This window comes from Trichogramma pretiosum, unplaced genomic scaffold (genome assembly GCF_000599845.2).
Source record: "Trichogramma pretiosum strain Unisexual culture from Peru unplaced genomic scaffold, Tpre_2.0 scaffold16, whole genome shotgun sequence".
NCBI lineage: Eukaryota > Metazoa > Arthropoda > Insecta > Hymenoptera > Trichogrammatidae > Trichogramma > Trichogramma pretiosum.
The window spans coordinates 2,271,011-2,283,285 of NW_019641647.1; the positions used below are offsets into that span (position 1 = coordinate 2,271,011).

At 35.4% G+C, this 12,275-nt stretch overlaps 2 protein-coding genes across 2 annotated transcripts; both read left to right on the plus strand.

Annotated features, from left to right (window-relative positions):
* The first annotated feature begins 258 nt into the window (after positions 1-258).
* LOC106658412 (chymotrypsin-1-like) lies at positions 259-1,462 on the plus strand. The gene is made up of 4 exons (XM_023459889.1): positions 259-335; positions 570-819; positions 888-1,154; positions 1,246-1,462. The coding sequence occupies exons 2-4, from the start codon at positions 658-660 to the stop codon at positions 1,405-1,407; spliced, it is 591 nt and encodes a 196-aa protein (XP_023315657.1). The 5' UTR covers positions 259-335; positions 570-657; the 3' UTR covers positions 1,408-1,462.
* An 8,768-nt stretch (positions 1,463-10,230) lies between these two features.
* On the plus strand, positions 10,231-11,121 carry LOC106659090. Its single transcript, XM_014381414.2, has 3 exons — positions 10,231-10,398; positions 10,470-10,619; positions 10,692-11,121. The coding sequence occupies exons 1-3, from the start codon at positions 10,338-10,340 to the stop codon at positions 10,910-10,912; spliced, it is 432 nt and encodes a 143-aa protein (XP_014236900.1). The 5' UTR covers positions 10,231-10,337; the 3' UTR covers positions 10,913-11,121.
* Positions 11,122-12,275: the final 1,154 nt, after the last annotated feature.

The window sequence follows — 12,275 nt, forward strand, 5'->3', positions numbered from 1 at the left end:
ACTCTGCAATTATCTGGCAGACACGTGTCCGTTGCGGCTGTGGCACGCGCATTTCCGTCGATACTTGTATTGCCATAGAGTTTTTGCAATAACCAGGCAGGCGCGCGCACTCGCCTGTGCAACTGTTCGCTCTGCACAACTTTTGTTGTACGATATCAAATTTTATTTTTCAACTTTTTTATTTTTACCAAGTACTTATATTTTTACGCTCTTATATGCGCGTTCGTATTCCGCAAGTGTTTTCTGCGCACGTATCTACGTAGTTTCATTAACGGCAGTGGCACGCTTCGAGACCAACTTTACAACAATTATTTCAAGTGCGACAAGTGCATTTGGTAATTGTTTTTACCGATCATTTCTACCATAATGTCGATTATGAATTTTTTCTTAGTCGTCTTAATATCACGTAAGTTTATTAAATGATTAAGTTGATGAACTATTATTATTTTCCTTTTCGTTATAGTAAGATCGGCAATCCAAACGAGCTCGGAGCCGATTTATGGCAAAAACGTCCAAGTCGTCGACAGAAAACAGTATGAAAAATTAACCTTTGTCGTATCATTGGGCAGGTTATCGCATGATGTGGAGGGTGCTGAAAATCACTTTTGTACCGGGTCTCTGATTTCAAGAAGACACGTATTGACTTCGGCTCATTGCATGGACGATGAAGACATCGACGATATTGTAGTGACTATAGGCACGAACGATCTGAGGAATGGCTTCAAGCACAGTCTTGGATCAGTACACATTTACGCGGACTGGGCTATGGGAAATAATGAAATTCCCGATGAATATTTGGATGACATATGCATTCTCAAAGTAACTTTTTCTCACTGCTCGATCTCAACGAGCTCTTGGTAACTTTTTGAATCGGTCTATCTTTTAAGCTCAAGGAGAGGGTTCGCGATGAAAGAATTGTGCCAGTGAGCCTCAAATATGACGTACTTTACGTCAAGCAGACCGTCACGTTGGCAGGTTGGGGAGCTTCTGATAATGATAAAACGATACCTCGGTTCATGGAGACTATATCGCTGCCTGTTCAACCGATGCAAGAGTGCAATCGCAAATTAGAAAAAATAGTAGATTATAAAGTGGTAGAATTACCCATGCTCTACCTGTGTACATTTACCGATCCTGAAGCTCTACTAAGATGTGTAAATATTTCTACAAAATTTTGACAACAAAAGAAGTTTTAAACAAGTATCATTTTCTATTAAATTTGATTATTTGGTTTTGTTATTGCAGGGCGATAGTGGAGGCCCGGTCTTGAACGAAAACAATGAACTGATAGCTATCAATGATGCGACTTGTCCTTTGGAAAATAATCATCCGGGCCTTGTCAATTTGCACGTCAACGTTTATTTCTACAAAAAATTCATCGAAGCTACGCTAAGGAATGAAAATTAAATTTGACGTGTAAAAAATTACTTTTGGCCTACCTCAGACTTGATGTGAGTAAATTAACTCTGGCCGTACTATTAAACTATTCGTACTCATTCCACTTTTTTTATTAATACAATGAGCTTGACATAACGTTAACAGGGTAAGATTTTACAGAGTTGATCGTGCACAAATGCCAAATTTTTCTCTATGTTAATGTAGCCGAAAAGTAGGATCATCAATGTTTTCAATCACTCGTCAAATCAAATTCATTTTTCGTTAAAAAGTGAAAACAAATATTTGCTGATGTATGTTTAACCTTGGATTAGGAGTAAAATAGTTTCAGCTTGTAATTTAAGCATCGAATCACTACATTTACGATATTACGGTAATAAGATGCTCCAATACGCTGGCCGCATATTTCGAAAAAAACTTTTTATTAAAGAATATAGAGTCTCAAAGTGAAAGGATTGCGACTCGCGATGACGTCAAATTTCACTGTACATCTTAAAAATAATATATATAATGTGAGTAGCTTAAACCCATCTTCTTAGATAAGAATCTGTTTTTTATAACTCTCGACCCGGGCTGAGACGTCTCGAAAAGAAAATCGATCCATTTTTCCTTGCTTTTTTATTGAAACGAAATCGTCACTTTGAATCGATAAAGATCGCGTAATCTTTAATCCTCAAGTAAAGAAATGTATGTAGGCCCGGTTGTGCAAAGCTTAATTTAATACATGTTCAATAAATTCAATATCCGAGTGAACGAGTTTTTTTTCAAAATCTTTGTGGATCTAAACCCGAGTTTAGGAAGATTCATTTGAAAATAGACTATTGTCATTCAAAATCTAATTTCATTTACAAAAGCGAGCTCAAAGAAATTTCAAATAAAAGAAAACAATTAGGCGATTAAAAACCACATCCGCGAGTGTTTTCAGTCTGACACACAAAACTCCGGCGATTCTAATTCCATCTAATCCTCGAGACCACCTCTTTGAAAAAAGAATAAGCCGTTTTATACTGCTATGAATAGATTGAAAGGAGTATCAATTAAAAAGTTTGCTTAAAATGAAAATTACGTATACCCTTTTTTCTATAATATTTAATTAACGCGTTCTGCATTTATTCATCATTGATTAGAAGGTTTTTTATAAACGGTACATGAAAAGATCGCTTTAGCTCAGCTGCTATACGCACGTTCGACTTTTTTTATCTGTGTGTGCGAGAACGCATACTTGAAGATGGGAAGAAAAATATTATACGTGCCCGCACAGATGCGCTATTCAATGTTATATATCATTAGGATAGAATTATGATCGACACGTGCTGAGATAATTAACCAGATTGATACAATGGAGAATATTGAGGAAGTGGTCTGAAACCTCTTATCATGCTTTAAAGATACTTATTGCGTTGTATTTTTTTGAGTAACGAAATGCTTCAAAAACTTTTTTTAGTAACCCATAGAAGGATTGAAAAGAAATTCCATGAAAAAAATTGATTGAATTTCACACTTAGCAATGACGCAAGGTATCATATCACGCAATGATGATGATGGTTATACAACGATTACCGCTGAATTATTCAGTCGAATGGCTTGCAAATCTGTTATTTTAATATTCATCCGTAAAATGAAAACTTTTTTTGTGCAGTGCAATTTTATATACTACAACTTTTTCAAAAAAAACGTATGTTTGACTTACATAGTGTAAGTGCTACCGTCAGTCCAACAGTGCAAATGAGTTTTATGATGTTTGAGTAAAGTAATGAAATGTAACAGCTGGGCTGAAAGGCCAGGTAAAAAGATACCGATCGCAAAAACGTATAGCAAAGAGAATGGCATGAATGTTGATTGACGAAATATGACGAGTTCAACGAAAAGAAAGACATAAAGAACTCGATGAGTCGGGTTTATCAATCAAAGAAACGCCTGCAGTCGGGTTGAGCTCACTTAAATATACGTACGAATGGTCTGGTTGGAAGTCAAGATCGAAGATAATGCGCAATTTTAATTGTCAATATAATTATTGATTTCTTTTTATCGGTGCATTTAATACTATAGATAAATAGCCGATAACGAGCTTATATTTTAACAAAAAGTTAAGGTTTAAAGAACTGTTATTAGCATTGCCAACGGACATCTGCAATAGTTGAATTGATATAAAAGAATTTTAATACGAAATTGAATTTATTGCCATTTTCCAGGAATATTTATTCTTGTTGAGAACGCGCGTTAACTACTCCATAAATACTTTACTTTAATTTGTATCATCTTTTTAAAACAAAAAGAAAACGTTTTGATCTCAATTAATAGCTTCTTTAGCAAGTCTGGAGTTAACGGATTTGCCTGTAAAACAGACTAAGTTTACATATTTAATATTCTAATGAATCCAAATGTTTGACTTGACATAACACAACTTTTAGTTAACTCTCTTTCTCTCTCTGTAGAATCTCGTACAATAAAGTAGTTCAAAAAATGCGTACAGTGAGACACACATGATTTTATGGTATTTACGGAAAAAAAGAAAGAGTTTTTCCACTTTTGGCACGCGTGGGCACACGAGCTAACTTCGAGGAGCAGGAGCAGGTGAGGCTAAGCGGACTCGACTTTCAGCTGCTGCTTGTTGTATGCTCAAACTTGCGATCATATTCATCATCGTCATTAACATTTCTGTTTCAATTTACCTTCTACCTCTCGGATAATGTATCGCTAATTGAACATTCATATTTTCATGAATCACAAGGGATTAATAGGGCATCGAAAGATTGGCAAATACCACACGAACAGAATATCTTTTCACTTTTGAGCAATGTGAAAACCTTCTACTACCGTATATTTACGCTTACGAGATTTGTATGTATAGTTTAAATCAAATTTAATACTGACTATTGAGTTTCTAATTAAGAACACAGATTTATTGCGTGACAATTATGAGAAAAGATATAAGTATGTAAAATGTTTTTTCTCTGCTTCTTGGATAACATTGGTCGAGATAATTCACCCAATAGCTTGACATGTTATAAGAAATAGAGAAAAGATTTTTGACAGTATTATAAGCAATAAATTGAAAATCTGTGTAGGCACTCAGAATTATACCTAATGTTTCATATGTTTTTTTCATTTTTATTATTATTATTATTTTTTTTAATAAATACTTCAAGTTACACTACAAAAAAAAGTCAAATTCTTCTCAACCTGTATATAATTTTATTAAAACCACTTGAATCATGAAAGTGAAAATGATTTTGAAAAACTTTTGCTTGTTTCAAAAACGCTTATAAATAAATTGCATTGACTTTAAACACGACGAATTTTACAATAATCTAGAATTGATTAAGAAAGTCAATCCACCGTTTCCAAAAGAACAAGCTTTTTTGAAACAAGCAAAAGTTTTTCAAAATCGATTTACTGTCTGAAGTTTGATATTGATTAGATAAATATTGTAATTCGCGTGGATTATAATAATGAAGAAAAATGAAACTATTGTTTTGAAAATGAACTATTGTATTGAACTTATTATTTGAACGTATATCGATGAAACTATACACCAAAAAAATGTTGTGTACACACAACAAAAGTCGCAATTGAAGCTATAAAAAAATATTTTAGCCGAATCAACAATATTCTTAGTTGACATAAAAAAATTAATTTTTGTGGCCCTAACAACGAGTTTTGCAGTATGCATGGTGGTATTTTAACTTGTACGTTTGGTGATTATAATTCATAGAGATAACTGAATTACTGATTAATATTAATTAATGAATATCAATTAATTAATACTTGATAGCTAAAAAAATGTAAGTTTCGTCTAATTTTCAAAAATATATCTCAATGCCGTTGAACTAGGAAAAAACAAAGCTTTGATTTACTAAACATTGTGAACATTTAATGAGACACATTAGAACACAATGTTTTCAAAGTATGATTTCAATTAAATTACACGTTGGGTTAATATGAAACATTAATACATAATCTTTAGAAAAGATCTTAAAAGTTAAACACTGAATCAGAAATGAATACATTTATTCATAATTAGTAGTTCTGTTATAATTTAATTTTTAATAGTAGAAAGAAAATAGTCTCCTAGCCCGTAAAAAAGTACTTATTTGTTTACATTTAGAGTAGCAAGAATGACGAATTAATCCGTCATTCAATAAAAAATATACTAGACATATTGCATGAGAAAAATCAGTTCAGGTACCCTTTTCCAAGTCAGGATCATAAACAGAGAAAGGAGAGGTACACCTGTCATAAAAATGAAAATAATTATCAATACATGAAAACAAAAATGAAAATGAAGAAAACAGGTAGTATCATAGATAGTATCTTTGATTGAATTGATTGTAGCAATGATACAACTTCAATACGAATGAAAGAGTAAAAAAATTGTTACTTACTATTTTACTTAAGACATGAATGTGGCCAGTTTCTTTTGAGTTCGAGAAGAAACACGATCGATCTCTTTTCGTGAAATTTTGGAAACAGATGTGATTCATTAAAAATTCTTTTATTCGTCAAAATGAGAGTAACAAAGGGCAGGGCATGAATCGGTAGGCATAACAACATCTTGCGCGGCGGTGGCGGACCAGTTGACTACGCAATATCGCGCAGATGCATCGAGTTGGCAGTACGTGAGTGGTGAGCTGCTACAACCTACGCGTAGTAATGTATTGCGTATACATTCGCTTTTCGTATCGTAACTTCCGTTTGAAAAGTCAAGGCAAAGGGGTTGTACCGCCACAAAGAGATTCACACTCGTACACGCACGCCAAAAGACTGGGTCACGTTGTACATTGTGTGCCTGTATAAACAAGAGATAATACAAAAGTTAGCTCTGACCTCTTTGATATAGGCCACAAGTTGCCTGACCACATCGAGCGCAACCGATGAAATAGCGGCTTGATAATTTATAGCCCGTCGCGCACAGCTGATGCGCCTCGTCGTTCAGTCAGTTTCTTTTGGAAGAAAAGGGGTTTCTCGGCATAGACAAAGCTCTGTATACAGATGAATGCAACGATCCTCGAGCTCGACAATTTCTTTCTGCGTCTTTGCTCGGTATACTCTTCACACTTTTGGCGCTATAGATGACGCTCAGTAGTTGGCACATACAATATATAGACGCGCAGCGACAAAATAACAAATTGCGCCTGCGTTTCTAATCCTTGGATTTTCTGCGGCGAGCTGTTAATCTCGTGCTTTGCTTCAAATTCGGCCTCTGTGCGGGCAGCTATATTATGCACACACACACACACACACACACACACACACGCACACGCACGCACTCGATTGAAGAAAATGCGACTCTCAAGTAAATATATACGTATTTACGTACGGCGAAACCCTTTGAGGCTTAAATCTCTTTGCTTGCAGAGATGTTTATTATATGTACGTGTGTGACGCAATTGAGTCAGCTTCGCGCCAGTGCGCACCCCTTTGATGCAGGGCGCGTGTACAATAAGAAACGATTGAATAGAAGCAGCGACGAGACTGCAGGTCCACCGCAGTCTCAATAAAGGATATAAATCGTATACATATATAATATATATGTTGACACAAAGCCGAAGCCAAGAAAGATGAAGGAAAAAAGGTTGTTTACTCTCTCAGCGGCTTTTCTCACTGCTTATGTATACATATAGCGACCAAAGACGATGAAGTTCATATGATTTGATTGTTGTCGCGCGATCTCGATCGGTATCTGTGTACCGATCGTAATATCGTGCAGAGATTATTTGTTTTGCGGCTCGGCTCGATTGCTCCTTTATTGGCTATGTCGTGCATTTTAGCCGAAGAAAAACAATAAATATGAGTATATCGAGAAAATCTATATGGAATTCGTCACAGCGGGTGAATGAAAAAGAAGGTCTTTTGGACACGAAAGTGAAAAATTGTATCGTTCAGTAGTTACAGCTTATTATTGGACGACTAACTCAAATCCCTGCTAATACTCATGATTAGCGAGAAAGTACTCTTGCAGCGGTTGCGGCGGTATCGACAATTGATAGACGAGCAACGTACGCGTTTTTCGCCGCGAAACTTTCAATATAGCTCGACAAAATCGAGGCCCTGTGAATAGTCTTACGCATCAATGGGCGCAGCCAGTAGGCGCATTTTTGGTTTTAGTGCATCAGCAAAACTCAATCGGCCGCAATCTAAGTAGGAAAAACTTTCCGATCGAATTGCTTCTTCGGTTGCGCGTATACCTGCAGCGATATTTCAATTCGTGCGCTGCTGCGGTGATGGCGTGCGGCGTGGCTCCAGCAGCGCAACAAATCCGCATCCTGTGGCGCGACCAACTTCGGAAGAAGCAGAAGAAGAAGCGCATATTGTCGCCTCGCCTCGTTGTCCACTCGAATACGTACGTAGGCGGATTACGCCACCGCGTATGTAGCATGCGCACCAACACATACGTCTATGTACGATCGCGTTTCACGAGCTGCCACCTCTGAATGACCCGCGTAGGCAGCTCCATTAGCACAATAAGTAAGATTCTTAAAAGGCCTAAAAAATATTGCAAGTAACGCGAAAATCATGCGCCGATTTTTTTACACGAGCAGGCTTTAATATCGGGTTGCTTAGGATTGAAAAAAGAATTTCATCCAAGTGACTCAATACTCACACCTGATTCTCGAATATGCGCATCCCATACTGTGACGGAGTGAAAAACTCTAAGAAGAGAGAGAGAGAGAGAGAGAGAGAGAGAGCAAAAAGAGATTATAAATTGGACGGATGTTAATGTTAAAGGATCCGAAGACATACATATAATATGTAACTTATCGGTATTATGATCACGAAAGCTCGATTGCGGTAGATTTCGTCTCAATGGCCAATGATCGGCTCTCCATGAGCGATCGGTATCGCTGCATTTCCTACATCACGTTTAGTGGTAACTATGAGGTCTCCTCGTTGATGCGTATACTAGCGTTAAATTTTATCCGTGAGAAATTCGATAATTTTACATCTAAATGAAATCGTCGATAATTTGCGGCTTAGGTAAAAAAATTGTCGTACGAGGAATAATGTCAGCGCGACAATGTATACTTCCGCCGCTTCGAATTCAATTCCTGTCACCATGTACATTATGTACACGCGTATGACCGCTGATCTCTATACCTCTTTCAATTGAATTCCATTTCACACATGTGCGTGTAATACTCTTTTAATCGAAGCAAAGCGACAAATTACTTAATCCGATACTCACATATCTCGGCTCGCATCCTTTGGGTAAATTAAGACACATCCAGCTAATTTGAATGAAAATATGTCTCATTGAAGCCGAATCTGTAGGCGGCGATATAATCGATAGAATGTGCTACAACACTCCTTTTCTTTTCCGAACAAAAAAAGAGAAAAATTTCGATTGATTCTTAGAGAAATCCTTTACGAGTCCGTTCTGTTACAGTACCAGATGAGTACCCGCAAGGGATACCACATTATAGTTTCTATCTGGCTTCAACATTGAAAAAGTCCCATGTTTTCTCGACCACCTGGAGATTTCTTTTATTTTATGCATATAGATGTGTTAACGCACAAAGCTGATTCACGGATTAAAAAACTCTTTGAAAAAAGGTTACGTCGCGCTTTGGTCAGAACTCTGGTCTTTAGCACATCGTTGATTGATGTTATATTTAGAAAATCGTAATTGATCTTTCATGATACCGAGCTAATCCCAAATGGGTTTAAAGCGATATATAACAAAGAGAAGATAGTGTCATTTTAATTTTCGTAGTATAATGATCACTCCAAATCAAAAAACTGAATTGGGGAAATCTCAGTGATTTACAGAATATCTGACTCATCATTAAAACATAACTGTAGTGCACATTATATTATTCAGAATGAATTTTAATATAATTGACAGTTTACGTCAACTTTCTAAGCGCAGCACCCTAGCTACTACATTAAAAGACGAAATTGCAACATTTCTACCTCGCCAAGTACTAAATACTCCTGGGGGGGGGGGGGGGGGGGGNTATAGTTATTTTTTATAATCTTCGCATCGCATTGAGATCTTTTTTCATAGATTCGGTAAAAATAAGCTAATAAAGCTGAAGTAAATACTAAAGAACAACACTTCAAGAGTATACCGTTAAATTTTCGTGGTAAAATACTAAAAAATAAGCTATGACCTTTAGCTTCTAGAGTTTTACTTTTTCAAGTTTTTTTCCTTTTTAGATTTTATTTTTTTTAAATAATAAAATATTTTGCTTATTGTATTGTAGGTAGGCTAAAAAAAATTAAAAATACAATATTCGAAATTATCAATGTTTCAAAAAATCTGTTTACATAATTAGAAATTTCAGAAAAAACAAATCGAAACCTTATGTTACTTATTTTTCAAAGAGCATTTCGAGGCTTTCCGTAAAGTTAGAAATTCAGTAATTGCGCCTAATAATGCCGCGCGGGCGTCGCACTCGGAAAGTTAACGTAAAACGCCACATACGTAATTTGCGATAAATCAATCAAATGGTAACTTAAAATTATCGATGAACAATCAAGAATTGGACTCATAACCCTTTATCCGAACAATTCTGAATGATAAAATAAAAGTTAGAAAATTCAAATACGTCTTTTACATTTGCTTTGAATAATTACTTTCTCAATTAACACAAAAAAGAATTATTTTTTCAAATAAAAATGAGTTGATTGAAGAATTCATCTTTATGACTTATGACCCTTTCTGAAAAAAAGAATAATAAAAAGTATCCGAATAAATAAATATTAATTTAAAATGAATCACCGAAGGGTGACGTGTGCATTATTTGTACTGCTTGAATCACTCTTATCTCATTATTGACTAGATGTAAAAAGCTGATGGCACTGCGATATTTTTCCCAGTAATTTTCTTAACTTTGCGCGAGACAGAACCCGCAGCGATTTGATCTGTGCGCTAAGGTTTTTTTTGCGCATCAATTAATCAACTATTTCCAGCTCAGATAATTTTATCGAGTTGCAACATGATCGGTCTGTGGAGGTGCCTAATCATTTCTCTAATCGCAGTGCATATGGTGATACCAGGTACGTAAACAGTAGGCTACTCATCGTCATACAGTGAAAAAGTGCCTTCTACTGAAAGAAATCGATTTTAGGTTCTGCATTTAGATGCTACGAATGCAACAGCCGGGTAGATCCGGAATGTGAAAATAAACCACCGAAAAATTTCACCCAAGATTGTTCGAAACTCATCCTTCCGCGTTCATCGACTTTGAATACATGGAAATGTGCCAAAATAATATTATGTGAGTCCGACATAGCTTTTTTAACATATTCGTGAAAATGGCATGGCTGAAACGATGAACTTTGATTTTTAGCAAACGTAACGAATCACGAGAAGGATTTAGTCGTCATTCGTAAATGCACGAAAAAGCACGACGTTTGCGAACTGGAACAATTGAAAGAAGAGCACAGTATAATCCAGGCTTGCGCGATATGCTCAGAAGATTCTTGCAATTCTTCTACCATGACATTGGCTGGCTTCACGATACTGTCGATCTGTTTACTCACGAGCTTCGCTGGAAAATTTATATCGTGAATTAATCTCACGCGCGATAAAACAATATTCGCTTTTGTTCATTTGTATAGCATTAAAAAATAAATATTTTAATGTATTAATTGATTTTAATGTCTCGAAAATCTGTACTTGGATACATCTTTGGTCCAATCAAGCATTCATTAGTTTCCAAAGCTTTCGTAAAATTGTACACTTGCAAAAGGGATTAAATAAATACATTCTTGAATGGCTACGGTAGCAACGATAATCTAAATATTACGAAGGCGTCACCTATGAATGATTGGCAATACAAGTTCAACCGCAGCGAAAAGTCGCTCTGCTATCTTCGTTATCGACACAGTCACAGCAGAATCGAGATTGAAGATATAAATCGTTATGCTTCCTCCATAGAGGAAGCTATAGTGACGGGTTTGAATATCAGTTTTTGAACCAAACCTCGTAGGAAAATTTGGTTTACATATTTGTAAACTAGATGGAATTCCTAACACATGACAGGACGATGAATTTTTTTTTAATTAAATTGCATTTATTGTCGAATGTTTTAAGAATGAAGCCCGTTATATTTTTTTTATCAATGCGAAAAAAAAAATTTTCTAATTTTTTTTCAAGTTTCAAAAAAAATTTTTTTTTGTTTTCTTATAATTTGACACATTTATGAAAAATTTAATCATTTTAAATTTAATTTAATCATTGACAGTTTGAAAAGGTAACATGAGATGCAGGTCACCTAAAGTCCTGAAAAATTTTTTGTGGTCTCCTGGTACCTAATAATGAAGTCCCCTATGCTTAGTCTTAGAAAGTCTTAGAATTAGTCAAAGATTACATCTGAATTTTTTCAGAATTTTTGAAACCTGCTATCACCTATTTTCAAAGATCTCTGAAATTCTTAAGAAAAACGTAAAAACGTGTCAAATTTGGGCCTTTGAAAATAAGTGATAGCAGGTTTCAAAAATTCTGACCAAATTCAGACGTATTTTTTGACTAATTCTAAGACTTTTACATTTTTTATTTCTTCGTTTAAGACATCCTGTTACGGTTAGAAAACGACAAAAATTTTTCAATAAATTAGAAAATCATTTTTAAAATGGGCCCTAAGGCCTATTGGATCAAACTAAGCATAGGGGGCTTCATTATTATATACCAGGGGAAAACGAAAAAATTTTCAGGAAATTTGGTGACCCGCATCTCCTGTGGTCTCTGTTAGACACCTTTCAAACAAAATCGGGAAACAAGCCTTTCTCTTTCTTCCATTATCTGGTTACTTACAGTTTTATGCTATGGGTTGTTAATTATAATTGCAGCTATAATATTGAAAGTTGATCCGTTTTTATATATCCAATTTATAAGTAATTATTAATCGAGTGGTCATTTATTGTCTGGTAGT

Coding starts and splice junctions, on each gene's coding strand:
- LOC106659090 (XM_014381414.2), top strand. CDS start 10,338: ATGATCGGTCTGTGGAGGTGCCTAATCATTTCTCTAATCGCAGTGCAT. Junction 10,399..10,469: donor AGTGCATATGGTGATACCAG/GTACGTAAACAG, acceptor AATCGATTTTAG/GTTCTGCATTTAGATGCTAC. Junction 10,620..10,691: donor ATGTGCCAAAATAATATTAT/GTGAGTCCGACA, acceptor TTTGATTTTTAG/CAAACGTAACGAATCACGAG.
- LOC106658412 (XM_023459889.1), top strand. CDS start 658: ATGGACGATGAAGACATCGACGATATTGTAGTGACTATAGGCACGAAC. Junction 820..887: donor ATGACATATGCATTCTCAAA/GTAACTTTTTCT, acceptor CTATCTTTTAAG/CTCAAGGAGAGGGTTCGCGA. Junction 1,155..1,245: donor CTGAAGCTCTACTAAGATGT/GTAAATATTTCT, acceptor TTGTTATTGCAG/GGCGATAGTGGAGGCCCGGT.